At 41.0% G+C, this 17,678-nt stretch overlaps 1 protein-coding gene across 1 annotated transcript; it reads right to left on the reverse strand.

The window, feature by feature from the left end:
- Nucleotides 1-466: 466 nt before the first annotated feature.
- timp2a (TIMP metallopeptidase inhibitor 2a) lies at nt 467-16,490 on the reverse strand. The gene is made up of 5 exons (XM_051417446.1): nt 16,052-16,490; nt 7,474-7,574; nt 7,235-7,343; nt 3,757-3,881; nt 467-2,560 (listed from the first exon to the last, which is right to left on the reverse strand). The coding sequence occupies exons 1-5, from the start codon at nt 16,179-16,181 to the stop codon at nt 2,363-2,365; spliced, it is 663 nt and encodes a 220-aa protein (XP_051273406.1). The 5' UTR covers nt 16,182-16,490; the 3' UTR covers nt 467-2,362.
- Nucleotides 16,491-17,678: the final 1,188 nt, after the last annotated feature.

Consider the following 17,678-nt stretch of genomic DNA (forward strand, 5'->3'; position numbering starts at 1 on the left):
TTTTGCAAGAGTTTACTGAAGTGTAATAACTTTCCCATTCCTGCACTAGGGGTCGCCAAAGCTTCGTGGCAGGTGGTGAGGCCTTCTTGCTTTTAAGGAGTGTAAGAAAACTTAAAAAATATACACAGTAGACCTATATTTAAGGATTTCACTAATTATTTCTGTCTTTATATTTTTCTGTATGCATTTCTGCTTCATTATTACAATATTTTTGTTGCATTTAAAGGGCATTTTATTTATTTATTGGGTCATTTTCTTTTTGATGTTGGTGGTTTCGGCCCTCCATATACAGCAAGCATGGATAAAAATGACAAACTGTAAAGTTTGTGGTGATATTATGTATCTTGTCTGCATTAACATATGATTATTTATTTAATAATGCTTTACTGTATGTATTAAGTAATTTTTTTAACACTTTGGGGATCTACAACAGCCTTCACCGGCCAAATGACTCACAGACGCAGCGTTTATTCTTTCAAACGTGTGTTTTTTATTTGATAATACTGAATATTTTGTCCTTCGCCCGGACTTACACAAAGCATCAAAAACATGCACAGTCCTCTATTCACACAAGGTACCCATTTCTCATTTCTCTACACCTCTCCAAAAAGGATTAATCTCTCTCACTCTCACGTTACTCCAGCGCAAGAGGACCTTCTCAACTCGACACTACAGCTAAAGACATCGTAGACAAAGACAGCGAAAACACACAAAAATCATGACAGGTATAATAATAACACTGAAAAAATACAAAGTAATGGAAAATGGAAAGAGTTTACTTTTAAATTATGCCTCTAATACTCCATCATATATATATTTTTTTGTTAATGCAGTTTGAGGTGTATAAAACAGCACTGTAAACCTTGATTGAGTAACTTGCTTTCTATGACAGCGATAAAGCTTTCATTAATAACTGGAAGAAGAAAGACGAGTCAAAGCTAACGTTAAGCATGTAAAAGACCTTATTACTCATGAAATGAACCATCTGCGAGAATATATTGGCAAATCATGAAACTGCTGTTGGCATTTACAATCAACAGATAATACAAAGACACTGAAATAACATCCCACAAGCTCTTTTTGTTTCCCTTTCACACATAAAAGATCCCTTTTATCCAAAACCTCTCACACGCCACTTTTTTTTCTCCTTTCGTTGCGAGTACTATTTTATCTGTTATGACAAAAGATAGCAAGAATAAGCTTTCATTTTGTGAATATGGACCACCAAAAGCACTCAAAATAGGCAAAATCTATCTGCACCTGAGGTGGATCTGTCGGTCTGGGCGAACGATAATAACTGTCACATCAGAGTGTTCAGGCTCTTGTCTTTACTGTAACTCATCCTCAAAAAGTGCAAATCTAGTTCTAATGCAGTAAATAATAATCATCAAGTAACAACAAAAGTATATGCATAGGTACTGTACAGCTACATAGTGGGGATAACAAGGGAGAGAGATGAAGATGAGATGAGGAAGAAATTTGGGACGTTTCTTGATTTGTTTCTGTGTTGTTGTTTTTTTTACCTCACGAGCAGGTTTTAAATTTAGAGCGCTCATCTTTACACAGCATAGACTGGTCCAGTGAGGCCTGCGACGGTCACAGGCTTCAGTTAAAATCGCCACAAGAAAAAGATTTTGAACCTAACAAAACCAGAAGAGATCGGTCATGCGAGATGACTCATGTTCTTTTTAAAAGGAAAGTTAAAGCGTGTTGTGAGCGTCCGACATCACCAGTGGCCAAACAGCTCCCAGCAGAGAAGATGAGAGAAGCAGTAACTAATAGTGTTTCGGAGAGAGGGAGACAATCATTTAAAAAAAGGCAACTTGGAATTTGACTTTGGAAGAAAATGGAGAATGAGGTAATAAAAGTAGAAACACGATGGGTAACGAATGATCGTCCGTAGATCGGGGGGTTGATTGGTGCAGTCGGAGAGCAGAGCTGTTAAAGAGCTTTGTGGGGCAGGAAGTGCTCTGTCTCACCGAGGATTTATATCCTCCTGACGCCAGCCTCAGGAGGAAGTTACATCATCACTTGACCAGTCTATGTCTCATGATGCCATTTTATTAGTTTTTACAGACGCTGTGTCTGAGAACAACCTCTGAGCCTCTTCAGAATCAGTTAATGTCGAGCAATGCTGAGGTTGAAAGCTTTCTCTGACTGAAACGCTTACCGACAACAAACAACAACAGAGGCTGAAGATTGTTTTCAGACCAGCAGGTTAATTTTAGTCACATTAGCTTTGCCTTTATTTTTTTTAAAATCAAAAATAACTTTGCCTGATGTCATTATCTTAAATTTCAATGGAATTGTTTACATTTATTTTCACCAGGCTGTGCAGTGGGCAATCAGGTGTGCCACGTGACTAAGGCTCCTCGCCATCCAGGAACTCCTTCTTGGGCGATGCGACGCCGCGGTACCAGGAGCAGGAGTTGTCTGCCCTCTTGATGCAGGCGTAGTGGTTGGCCTGGCGTCCGTGGACCTGCTTCTCAATCATCAGGTCCGTCCACAGACACTCCTCCGGAGCGGAGATCTCACAGGGCAAAGAGGGACAGCGCACAATCTGCAGAGAGGCACACAAAACAATGTCTCTATACTGTATGCATAATCTGCTCAGTCACGTAAAGTCAAGTCATGACTAGGTCACAGATAGGGCTGAATATTCAAAATGTATCATTATTAGTGTCGATACGATAACCGAGTTTTGGTACAAATACCAAAAACATGTTTAGATACCTTATTTTAAAAGCTAATCCTCAAGCTTTTCATGAAATAAAACCCCATTTTTGATCATATTCATGGTGGATGTTGTAAGTAAATGGAGTCGCCATTTGCACCCTGGATTCAGCTGCCTACCTAACCACGATTAAGCATGTAATCCACGTGATTTGACCTCATTAATATCAGCCTCACTGTTTACTGTTTATTTTGCATTAAGTTACTGCTCATGTTAACTGGAACAACCTACTGCTGCTGCTTCACATTCAAAACAGCGTTTGACTGCCGAAGCACACGATGGCTTTTATTGCTGTTACAGCTTTTATAGTTTACAGTTACAGTTCATCAAACATACGTCTGCAAGACAAGACAACGGTCATTTTTGGCATGCTTTAAAATGTGAGAGTAATGGAACAAGAGGCAGCAGCTACAGGGAACTGTTATATGAAGAGCTCAACAAGCTAATCAGCTTTACTGTTTCCTGCTGTTGTGTGGAAAACTACTTCTGCCGCGTGCAGCATGAAATCATGGTATTATGGAAACTGACTGACTTCTTTATCAAAACAACACAACTTTGTTTGGCTGCACAGTAAACAGATCCACCAGTTGCTCTACTGTAAACAAAGTAGCTGCTTAAGGTGTTTGCTTGTTTATTAAACCGCACTTGGTGTTGCTGAACCAACCAGGACTGAAGACAGAAGAAGTTAATTGTTGTTGAAGTATTAAAAGCTAAAGCCAGAAGACTGTTATCTTAGCATAAAGACTTGGAACATGGCTCCATCCAATTGTTAAAAAGTTACGAAAGCTCAATAATTAACATCGTATATCGTTTTTATTTAATTCATAGAAAAACTGAAGTGTAAAAACAACAATCAATGATAGAAAACAGGGGGAAAAATGTAAAATTCCTCTCTAAGTTGATTAATAAATCAACTAATCCATATCTCTCTTTCCTAATTCATTGCTTTGATGTTTGTTGTTGTGGCTCGTGTCTCATCTCATTTGGTCTGTTATGTCTGGTTTTGTCCTCCACTGCCTTACCTTGCATTCACAGCCCATCTGGTAGCGCTGGCTAAGGCCCTTCTTCTGGGTGTTGCTCAATGAGTCCCAGAGCATGATGTAATCACACAGGGTCACATGCATGCGCCCGCCAGCCTCGGCCTTGCCTGTAAACAAACGAGACGGCGATAAAAGCTTTCACAATGACGGACACGTCACAGAAAATTCAGACATAACAAGATTATACATGCAGGAAAACAACAACAACACCCAGCTCCTGATGCATCAATATAAATATAATGGATGAAAGGTCAGATTCACAGGTAAAGCTGATAAAAATCAGAGTTTATGTTTCACGCACGAGCGGCACCAGTCTAAACAAGAAGATATTTCAAGTTAAGCTTGCAGATCTGCTGAAGCCGCGTCCTCCTCAGCACTATCTGTCTGCAGAGCAACTCTCAACATGTTGAAGTCTTTACAGTATGTCCTCGCAGACGGGACTGACTCACGTTTCACTGAACTCTTCCCACTATTAACCCTTCAAACTGGAGAGAGGATGAATCACTTTAAAAGATGCCCCAGTCGGCAGAAAGTTAACTGTCTTTCCCACAGCTCAAGTTCCTGCATCTTAAGACAAAAAAAAACACAGTCTGAGAGAGAGGAAACGCTGGCTTCAGCAGTTCCTCCTCTTACAACTCTATGTAATTAGGGGCGAGTGTTTGTGGGTGCATCTCTGTCTGCGATGGGGAAACCAGAGCACGCATGACTTCATGATCCTCGTCGTACTATGTCTCCTTCTGGTGCTGCTTTCAATAACAACACCAGCCAGATTTATCAAGCAAACATTAAAAAAGGAATAAACTGATATTTCTAGAAAACATGAAACATCTGTTTAATATAAAGCTACAACCAGTTTGGAGGGGAGGACAGCTAGCACAGTAAAGGGGACGTCCACACCAAGAACAATAACTATAACAATAACAATGTGAGCATCCACGCTGGTGAGTAATACCGTTGAGTAAACTGCGGTCCCAACACACGCTGTGCGCTCCAGCTGTGTCGGCAGCTTAACAGGAAAATGGATGAAGTTACTGATGAGCTGTTACTGTTGTGCTTTTGCACACAGAAACAAAACAGAAGTTCATCAAAAGACGAGAGGAGTTAGGAGAATCCAACACTCTGTTACGGGAGTTGTCGTCTTTTGAAGACAAATTCTATTCATATATTGGTAAAAAGCATGTCTCAGGTAAAAAGACGTTTTTTATGTGTAGTTTGCAACCTGATATATAATATACGTTTTACATGGGGTTATTTGTTGGACCATATCTTGATCACTCACATTAAAAAGGACCAGTATGTCAGATTTAGTGCCATCTAGCGGTGTCGTTGAAGCTTACAACCTCCTTGTCTATCCTTCCCGTTCTAAACTTGTAGGAAAAACTACAGTGAATGAAATGCTAAAAACTGTAGTTCATACACACATTGTTTCTGTGTGGATTAAACAAACAAGAATAATAATTAAAAGTGAATTACTGAGCTTTAGAGGTGCTGGTCGGTGGATTTTGTTTTCCAGTGAACAGAGCCAGGCCAGCTGTTTCCCCTTGTTTCCAGTCTTTATGCTAAGCTGGCTGTTGCTTCACATTTAACAAACAGACATGAGAGTTGTTTCAATCTTCTAATGTAACTCTCTGCAACAAAGTGAACAAGCAAACTCCCAAAATGTTGAGCTTTTGCTTTAAACTATATAATTTTTTATGGCTACAGTGGAAACAAGCCATAAACACAATACTGACATATTGTTATCATCATATGGGGAACAGTTATCTATTGACACATTCAGCAGCTATTGAGCAACATTATCATTTATTTGAAGTTGTGTTTTCCATCATTCACTCTTATTTTTGCTCTGTTTTGGTCCGACTCCTGAGGGCAATATCTGTCTCTTTAGCAGCTAAATGCTCCTTTATGTTCACCAGCTGGTCCCTAACTGCGTCTGTTTGCTGTTTGGTGCTGAGCAGGTAGTATACAGTGGGTTTTAGGGCTTTTCTTCCCTGTAAACAGCTGCCTGCTGCGGCTAAAAACAATGTGGTGAGAGTGAACCAAAACAGAAAGGTTGCGGCTTGGAAAACCAAAACAAAGAGCTGAGATTTGTTATGAAGCCCAGTGATGATTGTCTGAGGATTTATGTATTTACCTACCACAGACAATGCACATTAATGCACACTGCTTCAACGGAGATAGCCCAATATCCATATTCCCTGGGCAGGTTATAACAAATTAGTGCCTAATGTCAGTGCTTCAACAAGTACTACAAAACACTACAATGCAATATAATATAATAAAAACATAGATCACAGAAGTGCTGCAAGCTTGTTTCTGGATTAAGTTTATGTGTAAAGATTACTCATCGCTATAAGCGACTTCTTTTCCATACATTGTTGATATAAAAATATGCATTATAGCTTTTTGGCAAAAGCAACTAATAACACTGGAGTGGAAGAAAGGCTATGTAAGTACACTTTAATACAAGGTCATACGGGCAGTGGCAAAGGCACAAATACATCCAGCCAACTAGAAAACGCCTCCCTTCAGGCTGTTATCTCATAGTGTGAAATATATTATTTTTCATTACATGGTCATCTCACCTCGAGCAGAGAGGAACGAGATACAGTACGAGCATTTATAACTCTCGGGAGCTCAAGCTGTGCCACGACAGACAAGGTCACTCCCACTGTCTCCACAGGGTTTTAGTTAGAAGCCTATCATTACCCATAATAACACAAATAGTTACTCCTCCAACACACAAAATGGCCAGTTAGCCTTTATCCGATCTAATGTTTGTCTGCCCTGGCTGTTTACACACCTGGAGGTTGATATCTGATTATCTGTCTGTGAATTCCTGTTGCTTTCGTTTCAGTCGCTCATTTTTTTTCTCCTCAAAACTGAAATTAAAAATGCCTTAAATGAGCAAAACAGCAGTGCGTTTAAAGGAATACAGCAGATTTTATCATGAGTTAGTTCACTTTATGACATATTAAAGATCTGTGTTTGTCCATACTAAAGGGAAAGTAATCATTTGTATCATTATTTTATGAACATTTTGCCAATTGGAAATACAAAGCAGCCAGATTTTGAGCTTTAAAGCTGCAAAAAGATACATTTTGGATTAAAGTATTTTTGGGGGGACAGTAAGTATCGGGATAGAAAGGGGAATTACACGCAACAAAGACTCCAACTTTTTCATTTAAAGATGACCAGAATTAAACTAGGTACCTTGCAGTGTCGTAGACTATTGAACGACCACTATTGAGTAATTTTTAGATAAGTCAATTATTCATTTAAGATATAATTTGTCAAAAATTGCCCATCAGAAGCTACCCTGAGCCACTGCTGACTTGCCACAAAAACAAATCTTTGGATTAATGTTGCTAGCCAACGGTTAAAGTGACCACCTGGACAATCATTAAACTTGTTGCTTTCATTGCAGACAAAAACGGACATAAAATCTAATAACACACACCTGAGATCAAGTACTCCTTCTTGCCGTTGGCGTCCAGGGTTACTCCACAGACTGCTGACACAGGAGCAGTGAAGACAGCCTCGATGTCCTCGTTAGGCCCCTTGAACATCTGGAACAAAACCACATCCACGGGGGTCAAAGGTCGGAGTGGAAGTCTGAGCATCAAACCCTTTTGACTAAAGGAGGCATCTGGTGGATATTCTACGTTAAGGCTTCAAATTTGATCAGTTTATTCTTACCTTGATCTGTTTGACATCATACTGGATCCTCTTGATGGGGTTTCCATAGATATCATTCCCAGAATCCACCTCTCTCTCCCCCACCACCTTTGCTCGGATCACTGGAAACATAAGAACATGGCGTCAGATCACACTGTCCCAAACACTCAAATGACAGAAAGAAAGCAGATGCGAGAGAGAGAGACAACACCATTTCTAATAAAAGGATGCAGAAATGTCAACAAGGTGTTCTTTGGAAACTGAAATTACAGAGGCTGCTCACATGAACCAATAAATCACCCAAGCCAATATATCAGCTGATATTAGCCCATGGCAGACACACATATATACAAGAAACTGAAATACAGAAGATAAGTTTAGAAACAGTATCACCGTCACCAGAGGCCAGCTGACTTACAGCGGCTCCGAACAGGACTATTATGACCCTGGGGGTGAAGATACGGCGGGTTCAGGCGGCGACAAACGGGGGAAGAGGAGCGAGTTTGTAGCGAGTTAATTTGTGAGTAACTGATAACGTTATCAGCCAGTTTTTGAGTTTGTGAAGTTGGACGTTATTTATTCCGTGTTTTCAACAACAAGACCTGTGTGATGTTTTACTGTGTTAAAATAAATTACCTAAATGTTCAGTCTCCTGGTTCAGATTCCTTATCGCTTTTTTTCCTTCATCATTTAACGGCTCTTAAAATCTATATATTTAAATCTTTAAATTATAAACGTGCTTTATTTAACAACTGGCTAGGAAGCTCTGTAGTCGGGGGCAACCCCGCAGTGAACATTCTGTTGCTAGTAGCAACCACCACTGGTGGAATTCCGCAGCAGCTCAACTGACATTGTTACATCCGCCATTTTGTGTAATCTGTCACAAAGCAAATGTTGACAGACATCTTTTATATCTTCTTCCCAAAGGCCCTCATTGGAGAATTGTCTGTAAGTACGCCTTATATTACTGCTCTTCTGTGGTTGTTAAATGTGGATTAAGCTTTTATTGATTTGATCAGCTGAATGATCAGCTTTATGGAAAGCTAGCCACTATGTTAGCTGTCTGGAGCTGCTTTGCTAATACAACATTGTAAGTTATCTGTCGAATTTATTGTTGGGGTAACTGTTTACTCTTTTTACTTTTACTCTTGTGGACTTTAAACAATTAATTAGGACAATTATTGACTCAAAACTGAACCTTTAAGGAAACTGTGAGCTTGTGTGCTAAAGGAAGCAGCAGCCTTTGTTTTGTTTGAGCAAACTATCCTATTTCCACATTGGAAAAACATGATGACCTTATTCTATTGTTCTGTTATTGACTCAGTTTTATCTTCTTCTTTGGTGTCATGGTCTGGAAACCGATCTCTAAAGAACAGATTGGTGAGTCAAAGCTAAACCCAGCGTACAGCGAGGATAAATTAACTCCTAACCACAGTGAATTTCAGCTTCTTCCTTCTGGACAAACATTTAAGATGTAGAGCGAAGCTGTGTAAAAAAATAGCTTCGTTATCAGCAGCTATCACTCAAATGAACAAGTTGTGGCAACATGGCACAAGAGTTTATATGTTTTTTATTTGTTCTTTCTTGTTTTATAAACCCTGATTTTCTGGTCTGGAACATTTTTATCTGTTATTTATAAATTTCTCTAAATATTTTTGCCTTTATTTGACAGGATTGCTCAAGATAGACAGGAAAGGGGATGACAGACAGCAAAAGGCCACAAAAGAATGTGCTACTTCTACCGGGTGAGCACCATCTTTTATCGTGTCTATTTTCGGAGTTGTTTCTAAAATATTTTGTCGAGAACAATGCCTTGCCTTTCGCTGGAAACCAAAACCCACATACACGTAAAACACGGTAAAGTACCCTGAACCTGATTGTCTTTAACTGGTGAAAGAAGAAACACAATAACTTATTTTAACAGATAATCTACTTTTGCGAATCCAGTTTCTTTGTTATTGTACAAACTCATTTTACAATACCTTTGGTGCAACTCTTTTTTTATGGATTCTTATTATTTACATGACATGGTAATCATACGTTGAATCTGCTATATGAAACTGTACCCAGAGCTTTGCAATTGCTTCCAACTTTGAAGGCCAACTGCTGCATAGCTGTCCACCTACATACATAGTGGGGGTAGAAATACTAATGTTGGTAAAATCACAAATTGAAGGATCAAACTGATGATAAATGCAAATAACTGTGTTCCAAAGTAACTATAATTATATTAGAATCATTAACTTAAATGAAAGAATGAAAAAATATACAATTATAACAACATACGTAGCAACTAACGATTATTTTATTTTAAAGATTGTTTGATCCATAAAATATCAGATAAAAGTTAAAAAAACACAGATATTCTGTTTAAAATAATATTAAACAGAGGAAAGCAGCACATTCTCACATGAGAGAAACTGACACTGCACAATATTTGGCTTTTTTGCTTAAAACGATGAATCAATTATCAAAATACGTGTGAATACTCGACTTCCAGTGTAAAGATATGATCATAATGCCAGGACGTGATTCCACTGATAGTTGTTCATCCTGAAACATCAGATTCTTGTTCACCGAGGCTGCTTCAAGTCACATACCACACTGAGGCTCAAGCACTGACAATAAAAAAATAAAAAAAGAGCCGGAGTAGCTCAAATTCAGCATCTACAGTAGCCCCCGTCAATGAAAACCCAACTGAAGGTTTCCACTGGGCTCAAAGCTGCATGAGGGCCAGACACATAAACTGACTTGGCCTGCAGAACAAACCTCGCTGCCTCCAAACATGACCAGGAAACCGTCAAAGGACCAGAATTAAGGAATAAGAATACAACTTGAAAGTTGATATACAGAGAAATAGTGAGCCAGAGGCATGTTTCTCACCGTGTGTGTGTGTGTGTTTTTTTTTAATGGCCTGACTGACTACATCAAGCTTCAGCTATGCTTAGGGCATTTATTCAGAATGGAAAATATGAGCAATAGAGAAGAAAAAAAACATAAAATAAGCAGAAACAGAGGACACGTACACATAGATAAACACACACACACACACACACACACACACACACACACACACACTGTTGACTGCTGTGGCTCTTACACCCTTGGGTTCAGTTTATGGCTTGGAGCAGACACAAATATGGGGGGTTCATGGCTCCCAGAGTTAATAGCGTCTCTCGTTCTTCTGCTCCTTCCCTTACTACTTCCTTTTCACCCCCCCCTCAAGACGCTTTCCTGCACATGAAACTACAAATACATTGTAATTCATACTTCTTGTTTGCCCGCCATTTAACCAAAAGCCCCAAATATTCAATTTATGACGGCATGCAACAGAGGAAATGCTCAGATTTAAGAAACTGGGACGAGTAAATCTTTGGTATTTGTGTTTTTATAAATGAGTTAAATAATTAAACTATCAAAACATTCATGTTCTGGTACCATCCTGTTAGGATTGGTGTTTACTAGCACTATCAGGCTTTTCCCTTTTGTTTCGAATGGTAAATCATCCACAACCTGATGCATCTCATCCATTCTGTGATAAATTAAGTTAGTAGGAAACGATCTGAACAGTCACAGCAGTTAATTATACTGCATTTGCTGAGTGAGACAGCGCCTCGGCTATGTGCTATTATTTTGCACAATTAGCGGAGTTGGTCTTCATTTAAGGTGACAGGAACCGCCTCCACTATAAAACACAGCAAGAAAGACTAAATTTGATTAAGTCTGAATATTAGTATTATGTTTTCTACCATGTTAAAGCTGCTCTAATCCATATTTCAATGTTGACAATGGATGGAGAATTACTAACTCACACAGCTTTTCAGAGTAAAGGTCTGATGAATCCACTGTGTTCATTAACCTGCTAACATCAAACAGCACACAGTCAGTTAGTGCTCAACACAGTGGAACATTTAGATGCTAAAGTCAGTTCCTCCAGGAGTTTAGAGATTGTTTAAATCTTCCACAGCAGGTTTTCTAAAACAAAGTGCTTTGTGCGTTTTTTTTTTTGTATATTTAATTATAAATTGAAGGCAACTTGTTCCAGTGGGACTACAATCTCTAGTAGTTTGGTGACGTACGGCTCAGGATGCGAAGAGGAACCGGCTATCAGCACTGATAACATCGCTTTATAACCAATCCCAGCTCCTCACAAGAAAACGTCTGCATTTTAGTTCCACTCCGATGCTTATGCAAATACGCAGCAGCAGCCAGAGTACACACATAAACACACACACACATACACACACACATATAAACACACACAGCAGTATACCTGGCTGGCACTCTCTCCTGCATTCCTCTCAGTTTTTCCGCTCTCATTTCCTGACCTCATTCTGAGCCACAAACTAATGAGCAAAGAATCAGCAGCAGGACACAATACTGAGGGGAAATTACGCTGTTATTCACAATGGATTGCTGTTATGGGAGCTTATCTGTCTTCACCTTGGTGTTGCAGACATGTTTACTTCTCAGTTTCCCTGCAATAAAGCCAGAGCGGATGATCCTGTGCAGTCTAAACAGCGTGTTGCGGAGGCTGCAGACTGCACAGCGTGATGCTAAAACAGCACGACTACCGGGGGCCTGCAGGCGGCCGACTTTCACCGCAGGTTGATCCTAAAGTCGCCGTGATCAGCAGTCAATCAGCAGCCAGGAGCCCCCCCACTATAAACCACCAACTGACCCACATTTTGACTGCTCCCTTACCCTTCCGACCAGCACGACGTCTAATGACTTATACATGCGTATCAGTTGCACTACGCAATGTTTTCCATGCAAACCCCATACGAACGCAAACACACCACATCCTCAGCCCCCCCCGTTCAATCCACCGCATGACTATCCATTTCTTTTTTCATACTCCAGTGACCACCAAATCGTCCCTGACTTTCTTGGTGTGGTTTGCGCAGCTCCAGGCGTATGTGGGCCGTCTGTTTAACCGTCTGTCATTTGACCAGCAGCAAAAAAAAACTGCCCTCAAACACAACTCAGGCAGCCTCGTGACTACTGGCAACATCTGTATGAAGACCTGTGCAGCAAAAGATGAAAGCTTCTGGTTTCCTTTGTGAGGTCTTTATGATGAGCTGCACTGCTGTCACTATATAAAAAGATACAATGACATCAACCCAGCTGATAAGAGCGGAAGAGTCAGATCAACAACTACAGGGTAATATTATTGACTAATAGTGGCTTTTTGTGCATACTTGTTCCTTAGTTTCAACTTTGATATACTGTATTGTTATTTGTGCATTATAGGGCTGCAGCCATTTTCATTAATGATTAATCAGGTGATTTAAAACATTTTTGGGCCAGAAATCTTCAAATTGCTTTTCTAGTTTGGTCCAAATAACGGTCTAAAACACAAAAGTATTCAATCTGACATAAAAAGCAGCAAAATTCTCACATTTGAGAAGCTGACTGCCATTTTTAGTTGATGGACTGTTAATACTGTTGATAACAACAATGAAACCATCATCAATCATTGTAGTATCCTGTGAGTTTCACCAATCACAACAGTCCCCTGCGCAAAACATTGAGCCATATGTCACCAAACTACAAGTGATTTCATTGTCACTGGAACAAGATGCCTTTGATTTTTCTTTTTTAAAAAAGACACACAAAAGAAAATGCAACTATTTTTGCAATTTTAACTGCGTTCTGCAACTTAAATGTAAAGAACATGTATTCCAATGTTTTTAGCTTCTGTAAAATCAGGCATTTTAGCTCACAACAGTCCCAAACAAAAGCATTATGCGATTATTTGTATATATATTTTTGTCTCCACCAGCTCCTGTGATAATATCGGTTTCTTTAGTTTTAGTTTTAGAGCTTTGACTAAAAACTGCTGCCTGCTGCTGCTGACTGAGTGAGACTGAACCAAAATGTGGGCCAGAAAACCAAAACAATGAGCTGAAAAATGCTTATAGAGCTGAGGGGAACAGCAGTTGGGTGATGGATCCAAGTTTACTGTTTGAAGTGTATGTTAATTTATCAACTGGGCAATATTTCAGCCTCTGTGACAACTCGTTATGAGCCATAGATGAGGGACCCTTCTAAAAAAGGTAGAATATAAATACAAATGTTGGTGAATATAATGTTATCCAAATGTTTCTACTCTAAAATTTAATCAAGTATTCAAATATCATCCAAGACATGTTGGATTTATTTGTTTTGCATCACAGGGTTCAACTCTGGTTGTTCTTATGATGCGTGTTAAGTGCGTTTTATGAAGAAAAACACATCTATGTTTCTATAAATGGAGACGTGTACAGTCAGCGTGCGTGTGTTGTTGCGTGTCCACTCCGGCAGACAGCAAGGTGACTCTGGTCTGCCTCACCGCCCAGCCTCAGGACAGTGTGACTGGGCAGGGCTGCTGGGGAAGTTCCCCTTTGTGGGAAACAGATTTATATGAAAGAAGGATGTTTGTCTCTTTTCACATGAACATATTTGTGTGTGTGTGTGTGTGTGTGTGTGTGTGTGTGTGTGTGTGTGTGTGTGTGTGTGTGTGTGTGCGTGTGCGAGGTAAGTGCATGACACTGCTTGAACTTTACGGGTTGTGGCTGACCTGGAGCATCATTTAGTATGGAAAACAGAAGGTGACCACACACACACACACACACACACACACACACACACACTGGTGCTCTGTCCCTGCATGTGGAGTATGAGTGTGAACACGCGAGTGGGATCCCATTTCACCCAAAAAAAAAAACAAAGATCAATTCTCAGACCACAAAACTGTTGACAATGTCACTTTGTTGTTGCCTACATGCACATTCTGGGCAACCAGACAACCAACCCTATTCTGATTCTCTGCTCGTTGCAAGCCTGCAAAACCCATTTCAGCCCTGCTCCTCCTCCTCCTCCTCTCTCAGCCTGTGCAGCGTCTTATCTGGGTGTTTCTCCCAGCAGATCCACCACAGCCAAAAAGGTCTCATCCTCAGGCCCGAACAATGACATCGACCACTGTCGCCGTTTAGTGGTTTGCGCAACCTTTAACGTGCATCCTCCCCCCTCAGCAGGACAAAGCCATATTGAGTCATACTCCCTTTAAAAACAACACGAGCGACACTAAACACAAACACGCTGAGAGACAGCCCGTTTCTAAGACCTGCCAGCTCAGTGAAAGATTGAGTCACACCTGAAAATAGAGCTGTCATTTTGCAATAAGAAATTGCACAGATATACATCTTATCCCCAACACACACACACACACACACACACACACACACATACATGCATGTGGAAGCGTGTGAATAAGGAGGCAAAAGAAGGAAGAAAAGATGGAGCCAGAGTAGTGTGGTCTTGGAGTTTCTCATTCTCAAGGATACCATGCATATTTTAACTTTGACCGTGACTTTTATTGCCTTTTCCCCCCAAAAAAACACACCCTGAGCTGTCAGCCAGATGTCATATGTAGCGGGAGTGTGTGTGTGTGTGTGTGTGTGTGTGTGTGTGTGTGAGAGAGAGAGAGAGTCCACCATGCATGGCAGCAGGCCTGAAGTGTCTATTTGGGCTTTGGAAGTGTGTGTGTGTGTGTGTGTGTGTGTGTGTGTGTGTGTGTGTGTGTGTGTGTGTCCTGTGTAACACCGGAGCAAAAGTTGGGAAAACCCCAGCAGCATTCCTGTAATTCCTCCCAGCACCACCCCCTCACAGGAAGAAACAGGGCAGGAATGGAAATTAAAAAAAAAAAAAAAAAAGAGGAGGAAAGCTCGTGGTGTGACATATTCTGTGGTTGAGATTCAACCCCCCCCCCTCTAAATTTCTCTTCACATTCTCCATCCCTTGTCCTCCTCTCCGCTCTTTCCCTCCTTGTGTCTTTTCCTCTCTTGTGCCACGTTGCCCTGCAGAAGCCAGGCGACGCTGCTTCTCGTCCCAGAGCTGCTGAGGGGTGAATCCTGGTAAACACACAAACTCTGCTCCCAGACCTGAGACATTATGTACAGCGACGGTGGCCCAGACTGCTTCCTGTACATTACAACAAACACAGTGCACACACACACACACACACACACACACACACCCTGAGATACAACAACCTAGCCCTCTTATTGTGGCTTGTAGAGGACTGTACAGTGCAGTCAGAGATAATCACTGTAAAGGTCATTATTAACTCCTCAGTGAGAGACACAGGTGCACTTTACACTACTTAAAATGAATGTTATGGAGACTTTAGCTCAAAATGAGCATGCGTTTTTTGTTTGTGGGTGTGTGTGTCCCTACAAAGCATGCCTCCATGACACCTAAACATCTTCTCTTGCATCTTTTCTTTTGCATATATTCCTTTGCTTCCCAAATCACTTTGGCATTTAAAAAAAATAAAAATAAAAAAGGTCTATGCGTGTCACCATGACGTGACAAAACCCGACAATGGGACCTGCGTGTGTCTCTGTCGGGCCATGGCCTTGAGGAGCAACACCCTTGCACCTCCAGGCTCACCAGCGGTTTCCAGAAGCCTCTGTGAGCCCGTTCAGCACGCACCGGAGGCGGGCAGAGAGCGGCCGCGAACCGCCGCCGTAGCTCCCAGTCAGACGTGCAGCAAGCCTGACAAACAACAACAACAACAACAACAACAACAACAGTCCCCGGTGCTGTTACTCACCTACATCGGCGTTGCAGAACGCCTGTTGCGGATGTACCGGAGCGCAGCTGCACGCCTCCGCGAGCTCCTCCGCCCGCCACAGGAGCAGCAGCGCGAGCGTGCAAAGGATGCCGTTAACGGAAAACGGCATTTTTAGAAACACTGATGCGATGTTCGGTTTTTTTTATCAGCCTTTCTTCGTTGCTGTTTGCTGCGCAGATGCGTTGCAGTGTAGGTCCACAGACAGGCAGCAGCAGCAGTGTCCCCCCCTCCGCTTTTTTCTGTCCTTTTTTTTTTTTTTTTTTTAAACCGACAGGCGACGTCAGCAGCACCGGACGGTCGGCTCGCTCAGCCCCGGTGTGAAGGTGCGGTTTCACTGTGTGCTCGGGTGGTCTTCCGGAGGTGTCTCGGCTGGTGTGAGCAGCTGTCTGTCTTTCGGGACTGTTTTAGTTTCCAGGATCAAGGCGGTTTTATAAAGCTGCCCTCCCGGCTCCTCCCCCCCCCACCCCCCACCGGCGGTACCAGCTGGGCCGTCAGGGGGCGCTGCGTCCTCCCTCTGAGGGCCAAAAGGTCGTATGTTTGTTATTACAGTTTTTCTCAATTGCTAAAACACAATTTCTGAAACCTTGTTCCATTTTCTGAAAACATTAAACACAAACCCTCAGCTTCAAGCTCTATTTACAAAACCTCCGACAAAACAGATTTACCTGTGCTCAAAACCAAACACTGCTCTCAAATCATAAACAAAGCGATCAAAATGATTTACACTATCAAGCAGTCAGTAAACAATACACCAAAAAATAGAAAACACGTTCAAAACATATAGTTCTCAGGGAGAAGGACATTGTTAATCTCAAAACAAATTTAATATTTTCCGTCATTGTCTTTTGATGAATGAAAACGTGTTCTATCATAGTAGCTCAAAATTGATCAGAAATTATATTCTGCTTTGCTCTTTGCAATTTTTGTTGTTCTTCCTCCTCCTTGTACCCCTATATGTACAGTACTGTACCCAGCATCTCACAAACTTGCCCTTGGTTTCTGTGATACTGTAATTCTTGTTCTTTGTTGATATGAACCTGCAACCAGTCAAAATCTATTGAGCAGTCAGTACTGTAAACAAATGGAAAGCACAATGTTCAGGGCCAGACAATTTGTTTATTGTACAGTATACAGCCTACAATGCACTGTACTACAGTATACAATACAAAAATCAGTAAACATGTGATCAATGTGCTTCTTCTTGTCATTGTTTCTTCCATCCATTCTTAGACTTTCTCCGTCCCACCTTCAACAACCTGTTTGCTCTCTGAACTATCTTATATTGGTTGTGTCACACGATTTGAAACAAGTGAAATCAATTTTGAGTGTTTGTGTTTAATCAGTGACATGTGTTCTCTATTTGTGTTTGATTGTTGTCACTTGTGTTTACCAGTATGGATGACATGTGCATTAGAGTGCAGAATGGGTTTAGAGTTCTGCTGAAAAGTCTAAGTGAGATCTGCAAATTGTGTTTTACCATGTGAAAAGGTTTAAGGTATTGACAGACTGCACAATTAGCTAAATGAGTTCAGCCAATGGGTTTTAGTGTTTTAGCAATTGAGAAAAACTGTATTAGTATATTCACTGAAGTTCTGCAGGTCCAGAG

Source organism: Dicentrarchus labrax, unplaced genomic scaffold (assembly GCF_905237075.1).
Source record: "Dicentrarchus labrax unplaced genomic scaffold, dlabrax2021, whole genome shotgun sequence".
In the NCBI taxonomy this organism is placed as follows: domain Eukaryota; kingdom Metazoa; phylum Chordata; class Actinopteri; family Moronidae; genus Dicentrarchus; species Dicentrarchus labrax.